The 21,627-nt window shown below is 38.3% G+C and overlaps 1 protein-coding gene across 1 annotated transcript in view; it reads right to left on the bottom strand.

Moving 5' to 3' along the window:
- LOC141499533 (NACHT domain- and WD repeat-containing protein 1-like) overlaps window positions 1-21,250 on the bottom strand; it is an 80,535-nt gene extending 59,285 nt beyond the window's left edge. The window contains 4 exon segments of the mRNA XM_074202216.1: window positions 4,958-6,236; window positions 13,012-13,345; window positions 16,658-16,774; window positions 21,221-21,250. Of these exon segments, the coding sequence (XP_074058317.1) occupies window positions 4,958-6,236; window positions 13,012-13,345; window positions 16,658-16,774; window positions 21,221-21,229 (1,739 nt within the window). The 5' untranslated portion in view covers window positions 21,230-21,250.
- Between the last annotated feature and the right edge of the window lie 377 nt (window positions 21,251-21,627).

The following is a 21,627-nucleotide window of genomic DNA, read 5'->3' as shown; positions in this document are numbered from 1 at the left end:
TATATTGAAATACAATTATCAAAACATAGAATTTTTCAAGTTCACAAATCACATGTTAAGTTATTGTTCAATAATGTTCAACTCTTCATGATCCTAGGAACCATAGGATACTATTCGTGGGATTTTCTTGGTAAAGATGCTGAGTGTTGGGGCAGCTAGGTGGCGCAGAGGACCGGCCCTGGAGTCAAGAGGATCTGAGTTCAAATGTAGTCTCAGGCACTTAATCATTGCTGATCTGTGTGACCTTGGGCAAGTCACTTAACCCCATTGCCTTGTAAAAAACTAAAAAGAAAAAGATATTGAGTGTTACACTTTTTTCATTTTCAGTGGATTAAGGCAAACAGAAATTAAGTGACTTGCCCAAGAGGACACAGTTAATAACGTCTAAGGTCAGATTTAAACTCAGGACTTCCAAATACAGACCCAACATTCTATCCACTGAATCACCTAGTTTGTTCTCAGACTTACTGAATCACTTCATAGAGCATTTGTTCCCTCATTTATAAAATCCAAATGATATTCATTGCAATAGTTATTTTACTAAAAATTCACTGGGAAGTGGAAAAGTGGAGTAAATAAAGTCCTAGAAGTGAAGTCAGAATCACCTGGGCTCAAATCTCCTCCCCAACACTTACTTATTATGTGACCAGGTGGAAGGTCCTCAAGTCCTTCCACATCTGTTTCCTTATCTGTAAAATGAAGATTCTAAAATGCCACCCTGATAGGGCTTTTATGAAGATCATATACAAAGTACTTTGCAAACTCTAAAGTGCTATAAGCAAGGTCAGATAACATTATCCTAATTATGGCTGAAGTCATATATTCTGTATTGTGCAAAAAATGCAACAGTGCTTTGTAACTCTTAAAGCACTATAGTAAATAGTATTGTTTTTATTTTTCCCAGCACAGTTCCCCATATAGTCTCTGTAGAACGAGAGTTTAGTATAATCTGATTCCTTCAAAGATTTGACTCTTCCTCCAGAGGACCCATACTAAAAGCTATAATTAGATACCACTGTCTTTACCCTCTGTTGGAGATGGGTGACAGCCAATTTCACCTTCCCTCTCCTCTTCCTGTTCTCCATCCATGCTAGGACATAACTCTTCATTGATCTTTCTGGAAGTCTTTGTAGAAAAATGTTAAATGATTTGTCAAAGTTGTTTTCCTTTTATTTTTCTGCTACCTGTGTGACTTTGGACAAGTGTCTTCACCTCTCTGAGCTTCATTTTCCTCATCTGTCTCTTGGGAGAGTTGGCTTGATGACCTCTAAGGTACTTTTTCCAGTTGTATATCCTTGACATCATGGTTCTGCTCTGAGGTGCCTAAAGCTGCACTGTCTGGACAGATCATCTAGTGAAAACTTGCCTAGCCTCTGGGCAGCACCTGGTTAAGAAAGAATCCCAGAATTTTAGAACAGTGGTCATACAATACAACCCACAGTCAAAAAAATCTCTACTACAACTTACTTGACAAGTGGTCATGTAGTCTCTACCTGAAGACCTTCAATGAAAGGAAGCCCATTATCTTCAAAGGCAGCTGCATCTACTTTTGGATAGATTATAAAGTGTTTGGGGGTGTTTCCCCTTGACATCAAGTCCAATTTTGCCTCAACAGCTCCTAACTGTTATTCTTAGTTCTGCCTTCTGGGATATTTTGATGAACTAGGAATCAGAGGATTTGGACTCCAGCTCCAGTGCCACCCATTAGCCATGTGATTTTAGGTAAATCTCTTTGCCTCCCTGACCTTTCTGACCATGCCTCAGGTACTTTTGTTATATATCTTTTCTCTGGGTGTCCCCAAAGACTCAGATCTGAACTCTTTTCTCCCTTCATTTCACTTAGCAATCTCAGTTGCCATGTATTACATTCTCAGCTCTATGCTGATGATTCTTAATCTACTTATCCAACCCTAAATTCGCTGCTGATCTCCAGTCTTGAATCTTCAACTGCCTATTAGACATTTCAAATTGGATGCCCCATAGACATCTTAAACTCAACATGTCCAAAACCAAATACATTAATCCCTCTTTTCCCACCTCCGAATCTGCCTTTTTCCTTACTGTTGAAGGTACCACCATCTTCCCAGTCCCCTAGGCTCACAATCTAGATGTCATCTTCAGCATCTCACTCACACCTTCCTCCCCAAATCCAATCCATTGACAATTTATTTCAATTCTAACTTTGTAACATCTTTTATAAGTGAATTTTCATTCATTCACTCACCCATTCAAATTTACCACTACTCCTTGCTGACCCTCTTGGGGCCAAGCAGAACAAGACTAATCCCCTTAGAAGAGGAATCACAACCAACCAATATAAAGAGATGCCATCCCCGCAAGACTCTGCCCTGAGTCTGGAATATTGGTCACATTTCTGGTACCTCATTTTAGGATGGAGAAGGGCTCTGAAATCATATTTGAAACAATTGAAGATATTTAGTCTACATAAGACCTGGGTGGAACATGATCGTTTTTGTCAAGTAATCCCACTTCAGAATCCTGCTAGGAGTGTGACCATCAGCATGGTTACACTTATCAGCCTCAGTTTCCATATCTATTAAATGGAACACCTATTCACAAGATTGTTGTAAGAGTCAAGTAAGGTAATTTATGCAAAGTGTTTTGTAAACTCCAAAGATTTATTATTATTATTTTATTATTATAAGTATTTGAAGGGCTATTATATTGAAGAGGAAATAGACCTGATTTGCTTGGTTATTGATACCTGTATGATATTGTAGAACAAGTCATTTCATTTCCAAAGGAGCACTCTGTCATGGTGACCCTGGAGTAAGGAAGAATTGGGGTCAAGTCCTGCCTGTGATACACACTGGGTTGTAGGACCTGGGCAAATTACTAAACTTCTCAAAGCTCTAAGCAATTCTTTAAGATTATAAGTTTCAGTAAAGATGTCAATCTATATTGGTAGAAGGAGTACCTTCTCTTTGGCAGTTCCCTTCACCAATGGCATCATATCCCCAGTCCTTGCCTCTCTTCCTACTGGTCCCAGAGAGCAGGACCAAGTCCTATAGGCACAAGTTACAGAAAGACATTTAGGTTTGATATAAGGAAAAATTACTTAAAAGTTGTAGGTCCCCCAAAGTACCAAGGCATGGGCTGCCTTGGGAGATGATGGCTCCATCCACATCTTGGGGCAAAGGTCAAGTAATCACTCATCTGGTATATACATGGGAGAATCCTAGTTTTAGAGCTGGAAGAGAACTTAGTAGCTAAAAAAAAATCCCTTATTTTATAGAGGAAGAAACTGAGACCCAGAGAGGTTAACTAAATCCCCCAAAGTCACCCATGCAGAGCCAAGATTTAAATAGTAAGATCCTCTGTCTCCAGAGCTGACATTGTAGTCAAGTGGGTGTATGATCTGGCATCTGAGGCCTCAGGTAATGCTGACACCCTATGATCCTGCAACATGATAGCTAACTTCAGATCTTTGAAGGGCTAAGACAGATTAGACTTGTTCTTCCAGGCCTCAGGAGAGAATGAATGGGTAGAAATTTCAAACTTAGATCCAATGTAAGAAAAAACTTCTTAATGTCATCCAAAAAGGAAATGGGATGTCAGTCTGTCATTAAGCCATTAAGCTTTTATTAAATGCCTGTTATGTCCAGGCACTGCGCTAAGCTCTGGGCATACCAAAAAAAAAAAAAAAAAAAAAAAGGTAAAAGGCAGTCCCTGCCCTTGAGAGAAATATAGAATCGAAGGAAGACGACACGCAATTAACTATATACAAACCAGTTATAGGCAGATAAAATTGGAAACAACTGATTATAATAGAATCTATAATAAAACTAAGAGACATTGGAAAGTCTTCCTCCAGAAGATGGGATTTTAAATGAGACTGAAAGGAAGCAGAAACGAAAGGAAGAGGAGTACATGCATGAGGTTAGCCTTTGAAAATGCATGGAGTGAGGAAATGTAGGGTCTTGTTCAAGGACGAGCCAAGAGACCAGAATCACTGGATTGTGGAGTATGTGGGAGAGGATAAGATGGGAGAAGATAGGGGAAGGGGAGGTGGGACAAGCTGTCAAAGTCTTTTAATGCCAAATTAAGGATTTTACTTTTGATCCTGACGTTGCTAGGGAGCCACTGGAATTTATTAATCAGGAGGTGACATGGTCAGACCTGCACTTTAGGGGCATAGCTGAATGGGGCTTATTGATTGCCTTCACCAGTAGATGGAGGGTGATCAGATGCTGGGCCCTAGATGGACTAGAATGGGGAAGGACTTGTGGCAGGAGGGAGCGGGCTCCTCTTAATAAGAGGTTCTCAAGAGCATGTTGGGGACGTTGTCATGGGGACACTTGTTCGGATATGGTATGGACTTCCAAATCTTCAGTTCTTGGATTCTCCTCCTCATGACAGCTCTTAAGAAATCCAGAGAGGCATCACATTCAACTGAGATCAATGTATACCATGGACACAATGTAAAGACTAACAGAATGCCTTCGGGTCGGGGGGAACAAGAATGGGGGAAAAATTATAAAACTCGAAATAAATAAAATCTTTCTAAAAATAATAATAAAAAATAAAAAGAGATGCAAATCAAAAAAAAATGAAATGAAATAAAACGCATTTGCTCAGAAAAAAAAGAAAGAAAGAAAGAAAGAAACCCAGAGAGGATTCTGACAGTTGCCTCTCCTTGAAGTTAAACAGCCATAGTTCCTTCAACTCCTGCTCAGGTGACATGGTCATCAGTGCCTTCACTACCTTGTTTACATTCTTCTAGTTATGCACCAGCTTATAAACTCATAGGACCAAAGAACATGAGAGTAGAAAGAAACCATCTTGTTATCATACCCATAAAATGCAGTGCCCAAATTAATGAGACCAAGAATGTAAAATGCCTTGAAACATAAAGTGCTATAATCATACAAATAGTTACAGTTATTATTGCATTAAAAGGTAAACTAATGGGGCAAAAAAACCAAAACTGACTTACCGGGCAGTTACAATATACCCAAGTACATGTGACACCAAGACTTGGCCATGTATCTCCTCCAAACGAGCACAAAATTGGTGCATTGCTTGTTGGGCGGTGGTGGCCAAAGAGACAGGTAATGTATAGGATGCCCATCTCTGGGCTTCATCAAAGGCTAGTTTCAGCCTCAAGGGATGCCCACATTCTGGGAGACTGGCCCAGAGTACATCCCGTTGAGCAGGACTCAACTTCCGCTTCACAGATGCCAAAAGGAGCTCAATCATCTTCTGACCCTGCTCCACCGAGAGTGACTTCATCTCAAAATAAGCTTCAGAGCTAGTGACCATCTTCTGTATAGTTTTTAAGATTCCAGACTCTGTTGAGCAAGCAGAGAGGATGAGGTGGACTTTTGGGGGGCACTTTTTGGGCAGCCACATTAGACCTTTTGCCCCATAGATTGAGTTCAACTCCCCTACTGCATCCAATATGAGCACAAGTGACTCAACATTTCTGCGGGAAACCATGAAGAGGAGATCTTGAAAGAACTGGAGAGCACCACTATAAACAGCCATGACTCGTGCTGGTGGGAGCGGCAAACCATATGCTAAGCACACCTGAAAACAGATGCTGTTCAATAAAACGCAGATGTTGGAACTTGCCTGGGATGTTCCAAGGAGCCGTAACACCAGGACTGTCTTTTGTCCCAGGAAGTTCTGGATGTTCTCTGATATTTTGCACATTAGGGCTGTCTTTCCAACTCCAGGAGGCCCAAAAACCACCAGGGGAGAATGGTTGGTGCCGTCATTGGCTACAATGTTCTTTCCAATTCTGCTCAGGAGTTCCTCCCTCCCACAAAACACTCGGCATTTATCTTTACATTGGGTCATGTGGTGATGCAGCTCCTGGAAGAAAGGGCCCAGCATCTGGTTGCCCTCTGTCTGGTGGCGAAGGCGCTCAAGAATCTGATGGTTGACTGTGGCAATGAACTGCTCTCCCAACTCCTTTAGATACTTAGCATGTGCTCGGTTCTTTGGGTTCACCAGGTCTTGACTCCACTGGACGAAGTGCACCTTCAGCAGCTTGGGGTGGTTGTCGGTAATTCTCACTTTGAGGCTGGTGAGGAAGTTCTGGGCTTCCATGTCTAGGCAGCCATCTTCCTGCCTGTCCACCATTGGCAAGTTACACTCATCCAGAATGTGCTTATTCAGGTCCCTGATTTCTCTAAGGAAAATTGTTACCCCTTGGTCACCATCACCATGACACATATTCAGAAGACCGTGTTCCATTTCCCATTCGATTACTGCGAAAGCAGAAATAAAAATGGTATTGAGAATGCAATTGAGACAGATAATTCACAAATAAATTAATCTCAAGATTAAGTCATTTTTCCAATGAGAATAAGAAAGCTGGGATGGGGAGGAGAGAGGCTGGGGTTTTGTCTCAGGAGGCCAAATTTTTTTACCCTGATAGTAAAGTATAGTCCTTGAGCAGTATAGAAACAATAGAGCTTAGTATCTGGTAAGCAGGTATAATTAGTTAACAGTCATGCCAACCAGGCAAAATGACCTCTCTGGTCTCTAGGGAGCCATTGATGTTTCAATTGGTGTTAAAAGATTTATTTCCCTTACAGAGCAGACCCTGCCAAGTGACAGTGTTCTTAATTTGACTTACCTGAAGCATAATTTTTTGATACTTGGCCCAGGTGTTGACTTCAGCTCTGATAATAGATAACTAGTGCCTTGTGCAAGATGACTAGAAGGGACGGTAGTGGAAAGATAATATTTCTACTACTACCTCATAGGGTGGTTGTGAGTAAAATAGCATATAATTGTGAACTATTGTGATTTCAGAATAAACAGTGGCCATAAATAGCTAAATGGAGTGGATAGAGTGCTGGGCCTGGAGTCAGGAAGACTCATCTTCCTGAATTCACATCTGGTCTCAGACACTTAACTAGCTGTGTAGCCCTGGGAAAATTACTTAACCCTCAGTTTCCTCATCTGTAAAATGAGCTAGAGCTAGAGATGACAAACCACTCTATATATTTACCAAGAAAATATCAAATAGGATCTTGAATAATCAGACATAACTGAAAAACTACTATACAAAAATATGCCTGAGGAAGGAATATGTCTCTGTACTCTTACCTCTTTGTAATTATAATAATAAGAGAATCTAGAATTTATAGAACCTCTTCTGGTCAGGAGACTCAAGTATTTTGGTACAAATTTTATGTAATAACCTGAAAATTAAAATTTTTTAAGTAAGAAGAGAAAAAACTGTGGCACAGTTAATGTGGAGATGGCCTTGTAGACCAGTGCCTCTGACATAGATCGACTCAGCAACCCTGGGCAATTCTCCTAGAATCATATATCTAGAACTAGAAGGAATCACGGAGGCAATCTAGTCCAACCTCTTCCTTTAAAGATGAGGAAATTGGGGTGGCTAGGTGGCGCAGTGGATGGAGTACTGGCCTTGGAGTCAGGAGTACCCGAGTTCTAATCCGGCCTCAGACACTTAATAATTACCTAGCCGTGTGGCCTTGAGCAAGCTACTTAACCCCATTGCCTTGCAAAAAATAAAAAATAAAAAAATAAAGATGAGGAAACTAAAGTACAGGGCAATTAAATGTCTTATCCAAATTCTCATCCATTATAAGCACTAGAAGAAAGAATTTGAACTCAGATCCACTGGTTCCAAAGACAATGATCAGTCTTTCCAGTATACTACCCTCTCCAACACTATAAGCTTTGTCGATCTGTAATGACAGAGGGAGTTTTCCAAGTCTAAACAATAACAACCAAACCCCCTTCCCCATCAAAAGTAAAAATGTAGACCATGAATGTGGACCCTCTAGTGGAGTTTATCTCATTTTACAATCAGGTCCCAAAGAAGGACCAATTTCCATAAATCAAAAGACCTTACTTTCTTTCCCCTTGAAACTCCTCAAAGGCCTGAATGTGGACTGTAACTGCTAATGCTTCTCAGAAAGTAAGCTCTATATTCAGAAGTAAATGTTATCCCTCTGTCCCCCAAAACAAAGCAGAGAGAGAGAGAGAGACAGAGACTTCATCAGAGTGGCAACCAACATTGGATATAGTTTCTATCCACAGTTATTGAATTCCACAATGAACAAATACAATATTCCCACAGAAAATCAATTTGGGGACCTGCAGTGATAAAAATCACTTTAAGAATGCACTACACCAGTTTGAACTGTAAGTTCGAAAGGAAAAGAATAATACATTTATTCAGGAGGAGGAGCTGAGACCTTGGGTTACTGAATTTTGAGAATTTTAACAGTATTTAGAGTCCTTTACCAACTTACAAACAACAGAATTCAATACCTAGTATGCAAGAATAATTAGTTCATAGAGGAAAATACCAGGTCAATCTCATTTCCACCTGCTAGATAGTCATATTTCAGATTAGAGTTTCCCCGGTCCTGTCCCACCACACCTTGCTAAAGCATTTCCCCTCACTTTTCCCTGGCACAAAAATTGCTTATTTCACTTCTGATTTATAATTTTAAAATAATAGTAATCTATCACTGTTTCATTTTTGTAAATTTGATTGACCTTCTCTATTTCTGGACCTCAGTTTTCCCATATATAAAATGAGATGGTTCATGAGATAATCCCTATTGACCTTTATGATCTTCAAGTTCTATGATTTTGCTTGTTTTCTAAACAATATTCAATGGTCCTAAAGTACAAATCCTTTAGAGAATCCTTGTGTATACTCAGAATTTCATTCTTCTAGCCTATCTTTTAAAATCTTAAACTCATCTTTTTTTTTTTTCCTAAATGGTTTATCTTTGGTTTTAAAATGTCACTGTTTCATGATAAAGGCTAACTTATCTTTATACACAGTGGGATAATGGGTGCCCCTCAGAGAAATGTTCATAGTTTATTATTTCCTTAGGCTACATTTCACAGCAAAATAATCTATTAGGGCAGTAACTTTCCTCTCTTTGAATTTATAGATTTTTCTAGACTGTCAAAACTGGGAGAGAATTTAGAACTGTCAGAGACCTTAGAACATAAAGTTTCAGAACTGGAAGAGTTTAAAACATAAAATGTCAGAGTTGATAAGAATGTCATTTCCAGGGATCCTAGAACATGGAACGTCAGAGCTGAATAGAATGTTAGGAACAGAGAATGACAGCACTGGGAAGGACATTTGACAGAATTTCAAGGGCTGGAAGGGCCCTTGGATTAAAGAATGTCAAAACAGACAAGGAGTTTAGAACATAAAACCCAGAATATCAAGTGTCACAGTCTAAAATGGAACTCAGAATCTAGAACATACAATATCATAACTAGGAAGGAAGTTCAACTCCCTCATTTTACAGATGAGGAAACTGAAGTCCATATAAGGAAAGGGCCAAGGTTACACTAGCTAAGGTTGCTTCTTTATCTAATAACTAAGGTGAACAATTCAGTAGAAATTATGGAAGATACTCACATAATAATGTATGAAATAAATTGGACTTGGGATAGAAGAAGGTTCAAGAGACTTTCAAGTACCAATTCTGTTGTTTTTGTTTGTCAGATTTTGCCAGGTAGAATCAGGGTCCAACCCAGAGAAGGAAGAAATGGCTTCTCATCACTCAAAATTAGTGTGTTAGAATGAGAATCTAGAACTTATGACTCCTTTTCAATCAACTAGACACTCACTTTGAATCACTTGCTTCTTGCAACTGAGGGCATTCCCAAAGCTTTCCTAAATCAGTGTAGTCTAGTGAAGTAAACACTAATAGACCTGATGGTAAAGGACCTGGATACAAGTTTTACCCCAGACATTTACTAGTTGTGTGACTTTGGCCAAATCACTTTAAGTCTATGGGCTTCAATTTCTTCATCTGTTAAATGATGATAATAATATTTATACTATCTGCCTAACAAATGAGAAATTATACTCAAAGTGTTTTGGAACCTGTAGAGACCTATACTCATAATTGTAGAATATTAGCACTAAAAATGACTTTAGGGGGCGGCTAGGTGGCACAGTGGATAAAGCACCGGCCCTGGAGTCAGGAGTACCTGGGTTCAAATCCGGTCTCAGACACTTACCTAGCTGTGTGGCCTTGGGCAAGCCACTTAACCCCATTTTCCTTACAAAAACCTAAAAAAAATTTTAAAAATGACTTTAGAGCCCCACTCGAATTTTATATAGATTGGGAAACTAAGATTCAGAGAGAAGAAAGGAATTGCCCAAGTCATATGAAATTTGGAGTGAATATCCATAACCACATATAGCTGGTGACTTCTTTCCAAAATATTTGCTTACTGTCATGTAAACCTTGTTTTAATTGCCAGATACATCTTAAAGCTTTCTTCAAAGAGATTGATTTGTTTTGAAATTCTCTCTGATGAGAGAAGCTATTTTTGAAGATGCTTTAGCCTCAGTGGGAAAATCCTAGCCACAGGAGCATGGCGACAGTTCCTCAGAGACAAACCTAGATCCCAGCTCACTCAGATCCCTAACCAGAACGGGCCTTCTGACCCAAGAACCAAAGGCCTTTAATAATGTTTACTATGTAAATGGCAGAGGAAGGAAGGAAGGAAGGAAGGAAGGAAGGAAGGAAGGAAGGAAGGAAGGAAGGAAGGAAGGAAGGAAGGAAGGAAGGAAAAGAGAGAAAGAGAGAGAGAGAAAGAGAGAGAGAGAAAGAGAGAAAGAAAGAAAGAAAGAAAGAAAGAAAGAAAGAAAGAAAGAAAGAAAGAAAGAAAGAAAGAAAAAGAAAGAAAGAAAGAAAGAAATTAGAAAAAAAGAAATTAGAAAGAAAGAGAGAGAGAAGGAAAGGGAGGAAAGAAGGGAAGTAAGGAATTAGAAATCCAGAAATCTTCTCTGAGTCATTCAGGCTGATTAGACCTCTAGGATGCCAACAAAGCCATTTATTCATTCTTTCTCTATATGAAATGATGTTTTCTGCACAACAGTCCTAGTTAGTAGAGCACATATATCTGATTACCTCCTTTCATATTCTACAAATGAGAAAGGTGTGGCTCAAACCTGGACTTAAAATCAAGTCTCTTAACTTCAAGAGCAGCACTATTTCCACTATACCAAACTTCGTATTACTCAACAGCTTTGATTTTTACCCTAATCTCCCCTATAAGTCATTTTCCCCCTCCCCAGCCCCCAACTCTCACTAAAGACCTACTTCTACCAAAGCTACAGTATTATTCTAGAATTTCAAAGGTAGAAGAGCTCTCCAAGGACATCAAATCCAAAGCCCTGCCCAATACAGGAATCCCTTCCCTGTCGTCTCAAAACAGGCAATGTGATTTAATGGAATTAATTCTGGATCTGGAATCCAAGTCCTCTCATCTCCTGACCTTATTGACCTCTTACTGACTTTGGGCAAATTATCTCATCATTCTAGGCTTCAGTTTCTCCTCTGCAAAGTGAGAGAATAATCCCAATAATATTGGGAGGACAGTACTTTGTAAAGTAGTATAAAATTTTTCTTATTCGTTGTCAGCTTGAACAGATCCACTGCCTGAGAGTTTACTATGTCTCAATGGAATACAATCCATTTTTGGATAATCTGATGGTTAAAAAAGTTCTTCAGTATTGAAATGACCAAAATCTATCTCCCTATAACTTTGACTTATTGGTTCTTGTTCTCCTTTCTTCTTCCATAGAAAAGAAGTCACCACATGGCAACTCTTCAGTTATAAGAAGACATTGATTATATTCCACTTAAGGCTTCCTTTCTTTAAGTAGGGCAAGAGCTTAGAACTTAAAAGGATCTTGGAGTGCTAGTAGATCCTAAATTTCCTTCTTGCTCAAAATCTATGCTCTCTGAGTCCATTTTGCAGATTAGGAAACAAAGGCCCAGAGAAGTTAAGTGATTTCCTCGAGGTTAATTAGCTCTAGCTAATAGGGAACAAAGCCAGGATTCTAAACCAGTTCTAAATCCCATTGCTTTTTTCACTAGACCACTTAATATATACTCTGGATAGTCCCCTAACTGTGTACCTGTTATCCAAGGACCAGCCTAATTAAATGTGGAAAGCATTGTCACTGAGGGTTTGACCCGCAGAGGAAGAATGTGTTTTGACCACAGAAATTGCTGAAAGACTGTTTACCAAGGTGGTATCTGCATAGGTAGAAAAAATACTAACATTGATGAAATTAGAGATTTTTTTAAGTTAGCAAATAAAACATAAATGGCACTTTAGGGTTTTAAGTCACTTTCTTCACAACAATCAGGTAAAGTATAATTATCCCTATTTTATAGATGAATAAACTGAGACTAGTCCACAGCCAAATAGCTAGAAAATATCATTACTAGAACTTGAACCCCAATCTTCCCAGACCCAATCTCTTCCCAGTCCATTACAGTGAATATTTTACTTTTCTTGATTCAAATAGCAAATGGTAGGGTGGCTAGGTGGAACAGTGAATAGAGCACCAGCCCTGGAGTCAGGAGTACCTGAGTTCAAATCCGACCTCAGACACTTAATAATTACCTAGCTATGGGACCTTGGGCAAGCCACTTAACCCCAATTGCCTTGCAAAAAAACCTAAAAAAAAAAAAATAGCAAATGGTGAGTTAGTTGCCAAGAAGATGTGTCTAAACTACTTCTTTAACCTTTTTCTAATGAAAAAATGCAACTCTTAGAGTCATTTGCCAACTCTGGCAGTTTTCTAAGCTGTTATGACCTTAGATTAGTGGCTTGACTGAAAGTCAGTTTCATCATCTATAAAATATGGGTGATGATCTTCATACTACCTCCCTCAGGATAGTCACAAGGAAAGTACTCTGTAAATTTTAAAATGCTATAGTGGAAAAAAAAACTAAAAAAAATAAATAAATAGTGCTTTTTTGGTGAGGGCAGCTAGGTGGCATAGTGGATAAAGCACCAGCCCTGGAATCAGGAGTACCTGGGTTCAAATCTGGTCTCAGACACTTAATAATTACCTATCTGTGTGGCCTTGGGCAAGCCACTTAACCCCGTTTGTCTTGTAAAAACCTAAAAAAAAAATGCTATGGTGGGGGGGGGTACTCTCATTAGCCTCATAGAAAACACTTTAGTCCATCTCTGCTCTGGAAGGGGCTGCACCTGATTTGTGATAGCGAAGCTTCTGCTCCCTGCTGATCAAGCCTTGCCTCTCCGCTTCCTGGGCTGCTGACCGCAGGGCTGTGGCCAAGCTGCTCTCCGCCTTCTTCCAGGCTGCACAGTCCCCGTGGTGCTGCTTCTGGTACTGGGGCAAGTGTGTGGTGATGGGTTGCAGGATGTAGACAGGAGGGACTGCGTTCTCATCCTTCCAGAACCACTGGGCCAGGAGGGTCAGGCTGTTGGGGCTTTTTGTGAGCTGGGCACACAGGGCCTGGAACTCCTTCTCTTCGATCAGTCGGGGAATAGGGCAGTGTCCATACTGATCACCCACGAGAGCCTGCAGCAGAGGGTGTAGACAGACACCATTGTCAGCAATAATTGGGATACCCCTACCTTAAGCCAATAAGACATCTTACATGAAAGGTTTCAGTTTTAGGAATCTGAGAGGGTTATAGGGACAGACTCTGGAGCTCATAAATGTGATGTCGTAGCCAGGTTTCATTGATTTACAATATCAGTCATAGGGGTAGTAGTTGAGAATTAGTGCTCCCAGGGTGATTGAGCTAGGAAGAATCTTAGAATTCAGAATGTCAGAGCTGAGAGGGAACCAGTCATCTAAATCCTTCGTTTTATAAATGAGGAAACTGGGTTCCGTAGAAGAGAAAGTATTTTTCCCAGAATCCAACAGGGAGTTGGTCACAGAACCAACAACCTGGGTCTCCTAATTCCCAAACTAAAGGTGCTAACTTTTTGTGTGACCTTGAGAGAGATAGTTGATCTTTTTGGGTCCTCATTTAAAAAATGAAGAAATTCAAATCTAAGAGCTCTTCCTACTGTCCCACCTCCTATTCACTCTGTTTCCCTCATTTCAGAGTCTGTGTGCCATTAGGTTCTGATCTGCTATGCTTTCAATTCTATCCTAGCTTAGTAATACTATATTCTTTTTTTTTCCAAAGCAATGGAGGGGTTAAGTGACTTACCCAGGGTCACACAACTAGGTAATTATTAAGTGTCTAAGGACAGATTTGAACTCAGGTTCTCCTGACTCCAGGGCTCTATTCACTGTGCCATCTAGCTGCCCCAATTATACTATATTCTAGGGTGCTTCCTAAGTCTGATATTCTGTGTTCTGGATGCCCTCCCAGTTCTGACATTCTAGGCTCTCTAGTCTCTCCAAGCTCTGACATCCTGGGTCACCAGCCAACTATTTCATTGTATTCACATGAAATTTTAAACAGTCATTGAAAATAACTGAAAAAAACAACAACCAAAAAACCAAGTCTGCTTGGCCCATAACACGTGTTTTGAAAGACATTCTTATTGCTTATTTCCCCTAAAGGCCCCAAACCCCCTAATGGAGAAGCCTTTGGGGAAAATGTGGGTTTATACAACAGCCTAATGACTTATTTACTAGAGAGATGGTTCCCTAAGGACTCACAGGTCAATTTGGATTTTCATGGAAAGTCACTCAAGATGCCTCAGTCTTTGAGATTTGTTTCCTCTCAGGTTCATTTATTTGGATCATAATTCTGAAACTAGAAAGGACCTCAGAGGCCAACTAGTTCAACCCTCTTATTTTACAAATGAAGAAACTGAGGCCTGGGAAGGTAAAATGATTTACCCAAGGCCATACAGGCAGTATTAGAAGTGGGATTTTAATCCAGAACCAATGCCCTTTTACTGTGTTTCTTTCCTTGCTTAATAAAGATGGTTACTTCAAATAAAGGGGATAAGGGGTGGTCTGACCTGAAGGTCTGTCAGTGAAGGATGGAGGAAAGTGGGGGAGTATTCCTAGATGAGTCATTTTTAATCTTCTTACAAGGTCTCCTAAGCCCCTCATATCTGATGCCTATAGACTGGGCATCATCCATATTAGCCTGCCAAGAAAATTCTCAAAAGATTTATTTAAATTACAGTTCTTGTCTGAAGAGAAGTTGTTCCTACCCTTGCCCCAAAAATCTGATTTCTTTTAAAGAAAAAATACATAAGGATAAACAAAAAAAAAACCCAAGGATTATAGGCTACAGTACACTATGATTTTAAACAATCCAGATTTAGAGGGGAAAGAACAGTCTCTATGTGTATCAATACAGTTTTGATTTGGGATTAGACATGTTCCATTTACTCACTATCAAGTGCCTTAATAATAATACTGTATATTTGTATAGTGATTTTTTTAAAATCCCTTTTTTAGCTGTTCCCAGGTGTTATTAAATTGATATCCACTGGTATTTAAAAGACCTAGAGGGAAGAGTTCTAATCCATTATATAAATCTTTTTGTAGAACTTATAGAAAGATATGGAAAGACAAAAACTTGGAATCATGCAAGAGAAAAAGACGTTTTTCCACCAGAAGTCTTTCATATTCATGATATCAAAGATCATCTAAACACACTGAAGTATTTCATGATGACAGGTTTAACACTGTACTATTAATATCTCATACTTCCAGAGTACATTATAATAAGGTCATGAAAACTTTATATGTACCCATTTTATAAATGGGAAGACCAAAGCCCCTAGAGGGTAATTTGCCCAAAGTTATACAGTTAATGCATGGCAGAGTCAATACTTAAATCTTGGTCTAGGCTCTTCCAACTACTCAAGGATATTCTTCCTTAAAGGCCAGAAAGGTCTCTCATTCCTTTTTATCCCTCTCCACAGTTTCCATCACAAAGACTTTGCCTAATAAATATTTCTGAAGAAGTAGATTAGGGACAGCTAGGTGGCAAAATAGAACACTGGCTTTAGAGTCAGGAGGACCTGAGTTCAAATTCAGTCTCAGACAATTTAATAATTGCCTAACTGTGTGACTTTGGGCAAGCCACTTAATCCCCTTGCCTTAAATAAATAAAAATTTAAAAAAATTAGATTGGTCAATTAGGGCTACCTGAGGACAGGCAAGATATTCCATCCACTTTGGTCAAATTCTATTGTACATGGATGCTCATTAAAGTGTAGGTAAGTGACACCAGTCTGAAGGAAAGTATGGACCTCTAGATGCTCCAGTACCCCTGTCATTCTAACATGTGAGCTTTTTGCCTTATCACTAGGGCCTTCATGCCATGCCTCTGTTGCCTTCCTTCTCTCTTTCTAGTTTCCCTTTATGTTTTAGAATATAAGCTTCTCTAGAGCAAGAATCACCTTGCTTACCTGAACTTGTATCCGAAGTCCTAACAAATATTCTATCTATTTACCTGTCTTTCTATCTCCTTACCTGTCTATCAGTTTGTCATCCATCCATCTATCCTTCTGTCTATCCATCCATCTGTTCATACATCCATCCATCTACCTACCTACTTACCTATTATTATTCTTCTCTTCAAATGACTTTATTCAATCTCAGTTTAGTTTTGTCCCCACCTCTCAGCTGAGGTTCCTGCCAGTAGTCTCTGCCCAATCAGTTCCCTGAGCTCCAGAATGACCCCCTACAAAAGTGTATGCCTCAGGTTATGAGGTGGTTGGCCTTTATTGTGCAAAAGGGTCAACCAAACCTGAAAAGCCCTGCAGCAGAAGGTAGTAGCAATACTTTGATTATAAACTCATTGAGGGCAAAGACTCTTTTTCCCTTTGCATCCCCAAAATCCAACACAATGCCTAGTATATAGCAATTGATTAATGAATTCTTCTTGATTGATTTATTGCTTACTATAAAAGTAGGTCCTGCGGAGAGTTTCTGACACACTGCAATCTCCTCCAAGCACAGGTCAGTGGTTGTATGGTCCACAGACTCCAAAGTAGGGAGACCCCACCTCAGATCTACCACCTGAGTAAGACAATAGTTATACAATTAGTTGGGAAAAGGCCAGCTGTAGAGATCTTGTGGGACCAAATGAGAGAAGAGGGTGCCTGCCCCTCTAAACTTATTATAATTAATTGTCACACAGTATGTCAAAATGTCACCTAATGGAAACCATAAATTATGGAATGGATTCCATGTTTGATGTCCTCAGGTTTCTAGGGTCAGCATACCTGTACCCAGAATCAGGAGAGACCTCAGAAGAATAGTACCTATGATTAACACTAAAAGGTATCTAAATTCAATAAGATGAATCTTGGTTCCATAGGACAGATGGAAAAACATACATTCTTCTTTTTGGTAGAAAGAGGGATTACTTGTTGCATAAACTGTCAAATGCATTCTAAATTTGGTAATGATTAGTTTTACTGAACTATCTTTCTTAAATACAAAGGGAGGGTTCTTTGGGGTAGAGGAAGTGAGTATGGTATTTTTTAAAAGGTATCAATAAAACTTCAAAATTATAATATCTGTACCTACCTCTCAGAGTCATTGAGAAGATCAATTAACATAATATTTAGAAAATGCATTTAGAAAATGCTTTGCAAAAACTAATTCTTTACTGCATAAGAATCGGTAATTAAATTTAGGTCCCTCTCAATTCTGATACTTCCATATTGTATATTCCAATGCTTCTTCTTGCTATAATATTCTTTAATCTAGGGGCTGATTTACTTAAAGGGAATACTTCTTTTAAAAAATAGTTTGTATTGATACCTTTTGTTTTTACAGTCATTTCTCCACGTCCCACCCCAATTTCCAGACAAAATCAAAATAACAATAACCAAAACCATCCAGTACATGCAACCCTTAGTCAATAGTAAACCCTAAATAAATTTTTGTGGTTAAATCATAGCTTTTTCCCCAAATGATATAAACACCTGCTATATTGTTTCCAATTCTTTACTGCCATAAAAGGTTCTGCTACAATTTTTTAGTATTTTGGACCTTTGTTTTAGTCTTTGACTTACTTGGGGTAGTATACGTATCAGGTTGTTTTTGATTCATGTCCAATTCCCCATGTCCCCATTTGGAGTTTTCTTGGCATGGTTTGCCGTTTCTTTTCCAACACATTTTTATAGAGGAGAAACTGAGACAAGCAGGGTTATGAGACTTCCCCAGCATCATACAGCTATGGCTAAGTCTGAATTTGAATTCAGGTCCTCTTGACTCTAGGGCCAGCACTCTACCCACAGCACCACCTAGCCACCCCTTCTAATTATGATTTTGAAAGTCCTTCTATACCTATGCTTTTTAGGTTTTTAACATAAAGGAATGCTAACTTTGTTTTTTTTTTAGGTTTTTTGGCAAGGCAAATGAGGTTAAGTGGCTTGCCCAAGGCCACACAGCTAGGTAATTATTAAGTGTCTGAGAGCGGATTTGAACCCAGGTACTCCTGACTCCAAGGCCGGTGCTTTATCCACTATGCCACCTAGCTGCCTCTGGAATGCTAACTTTTGTCAAAGATTTTTCTACCTCTATGAAGTAGTCATGAGTTTTGTGATCTTTATTTTTTATGATTAATTACAATTGTTTTCCTAAAATTGAACCATCCTTAATCCCTTCTATGAATCTAAGTTGATCACAATTACTTCTTTTCTGAATATATTTCTGAAGCCTATTCCCAAGGATTTTATCTAAAAGTTTTATATTAATATTCATCTATGAGTTTGGTCTAATTCATATTCTCTATTTTGTTTTTCATTTGATTGGTTGATGGACCATATTTACCTCATAAAAGGAATCTGGTAGAATGATTAACTTCTCTATTTTTCAGAATTTTAGCATGAGTACTAATTAAATATTTGATAAAATTCACTTATAAATCACCTACTTAGGTTCTTTCCCCCCCCCCTCTTCTTTTGGCAATTCATTTATTCCTTCATTTTTAAGCATCAAAGATCTCAAAGGCACCTCAAAAGTCACATAGTCTAATACTTTGTTTTCACAAATAAGAAACCCAAGGCACTGGGACATCAAGTGATTTGTCCCAAGAATACACAGGTAATGAATATCAGGGATGAGAACTGAACTCAGGTCCTCTAATCCTAGGATCATTATTCTTTTCATTGTACCATCCTACTATTTTGGGTATTTTATATTTTTGTAGAATCTCATCATATCTTTCAAATTCTAGTTTTCTGGCATATAATTATATTTAGTAAGTATTATTTCCTCTCTTGTGTATTTAATTTGTAAATTTTTTAATTTTGTTAATTTGATGGTTCTATTATTTTTCTTGATCAGATAGATCAGTATTTTAGCAACTTTTTAGTCTTTTAAAAAGTAATTCTTAGTTTTATTAGCTCTATAGCAAGTATTTTGAGGGGGGGGTTAAGTGACTTGCCCAGGGTCACACAGCTAGGCAATTATTAAGTGTCTGAAGTCAAATTTGAACTCAGGTCCTCCTGACTCCAGGGTCAGTGCTCTATCTACTGTGCCACCCAGCTGCCCCTATAGCCAGGGTTTTTTTAACCTTTATTTCTTCTCTAATTTTCAAGATTTCTTATTTTGTGATGATGTTAAGGTTGCTAATTTATTTTCTAGCTTTTATAATTGAATGCATAATTCATTAGTGCTCTCTTTTTTCCACTTTTGAAAATATTTTCAAAATATAAAAATTTTCCTCTGAGTTCTTCTTTAGCTGCATGCCAAAAATTTTGGCATGTTGTTTCATTGCTTTTATGTTGTTTTATTGTTATTATCTTTAACATAATCATTTATTGTTTCTATGATTTGTTCTTTGATTCAATAATTTTCTTAGGATGCCCCTGCTTAGTCTTTTTAGGTCTATATTGTTAATGTATTTCCTTTATTCAATGCTAATTTTCTTGTTTTATGTTACACAGATTATATTATAAATATCAGCCTTTTATATTTTTCTATGATATCTTTATGCATACAATCAACTTTTATAAATATACTTCGTTAAGTATTAATAGTCTCATTCAGAAGTTTCTGTAAGTCAGTCAAATTCAGCTTGTCCAATAATTTGCTCAACTCTATATTTTCCTTATCTTTTGTTACCTTTATTGAGTTCTGGAAAAGGAATATTAAAACCTATTATTATTATTATGGTATTACTGTCACAATATCTTGTCTAAAGTCATTTTTAAGAATTTAGTAGGAGCAGCTAGGTGGCACAGCTATCGCACACCAGCCTGGGAGTCAGGAAGACTGAGTTCAAATCTGACTTCAGATACTTAATAATTACCTAGCTATGTGACCTTGGACAAGTTACTTAACCCTATTGCCTTATTAAAAAAAAAGAATTTAGTGGCTTGGTGCATCTGAATTTAGTAGTTAATTTTTCATAGTCTATGGTACCTTTGAGCATAATGTAATTTTCTTGTTTGTTTTTGACTCTGTCAAATTTTACTGTTGTTATATCTGAGATGATGATTCTATTTTTAAAGTACCTTAAAGGATAAGAGATTTTGTTTCAACTTTTGCTTTTCATTTTGCAGGTAACTATGTTTTGAATGTATTTCTTGTGTACAGCAAATTGCTGGATTTTGCTATCTTATACATTATTTTTTCTTTTTATTGGGAAATTTAATCCATTCACATCTAAGATTATAGTTGTTAAATTTGTGTTTTCTTCCAGTGACTGCTGATTTGAGGTAAATATAGATGAATAATATAAATTTACCATCTCTTTTGAAACAGCACTTAATCATTGCCCTTTGTTATACTTATTCAAATCTAAACTTACTCCTCTCATTCCAACTACTGCTGCCTAGTCCCAAACTCCTTGTATTTACTTATTTGATTAACCCTTTCCTTTTCCAACTTGGATAAGAGTGTATTATCCAATTCTCCTTCCTTCTCCTCTTTTATCTACTTTTTCCATATGTCCATGATATTAATTTGTAATACCCTTTTCTAAATTTTCCAAAGTTTTCCTTCTAAACTATTTCTTATTTCTTACCCATTCTAATATTCTCTACAATCTATTTCTAGTAATGATAATTCTTAGTGGGGGCAATGGGACATAATTTTATAATACTCCTATAGGAGATCAAATTCCTAAAGGGAATGCATTGAAAACTATAAAGCTATACAAAAGTAAGCAATTATTATCATGTTTAATTTTTGACCTAGGTCTTAGCAACAAAAAGCTATCTTAAAAGTAAGTGGTGGGGCAGCTAGGTGGCACAGTGGATAAAGCACCAGCCCTGGAATCAGGAGTACCTGAGTTCAAATCAGGCCTCAGACACTTAATAATTACCGAACTGTGTGACCTTGGACAAGCCACTTAACCCCATTTGCCTTGCAAAAACTTAAAAAAAAAAAACTAAAAGAAAGTAAGTGGTAGACTCAATGATTTTCAAAAATCCTTTGACCACTTGATCATTCAGTTTGCCCACAAAGAATTAGTCCCAATGCCAGAACCAGAAAAGCAAATGTTACCTCCAACATTAAACCATGCTTCTGACAAAAGGTCTGTACTTCAGGATATGCAACTCCCAGTAGAGCCTCTCTCTCAGCATCCATATCTGAAAAATATCAGCAGGGAAGGGTCCATTGAGTCTGGAGGAAATCAGAGAGAATCCATCTGGAAATTAAAATGCTCCAGGACTGATTCTTTGGAACAGGAGCAGCTGTCCTTCCTATCCTTAACTCTGAAAGATGATCCCATTCATTTCCTGATAGTAAAGTGTGTTTGGAGTTTAAAGTTCTAGGTTTTGTTAAACCACCTACATTCTTCTCCCAAGCTTCCCCATGACCATTAGTTAACAAGGGTCCCTGGCCTGCCATAGCTACAGCCAGTATCTGTGGAAGAAGTGCTTTTAAATAGTTGGAAGGGACTGGTGGCA

The sequence above is a fragment of the Macrotis lagotis genome, chromosome X (genome assembly GCF_037893015.1).
Source record: "Macrotis lagotis isolate mMagLag1 chromosome X, bilby.v1.9.chrom.fasta, whole genome shotgun sequence".
In the NCBI taxonomy this organism is placed as follows: Eukaryota; Metazoa; Chordata; class Mammalia; order Peramelemorphia; family Peramelidae; genus Macrotis; species Macrotis lagotis.
The sequence above is the reverse complement of the archived record's forward strand: the minus strand, read 5'-3'. Positions and strand labels throughout refer to the sequence as shown.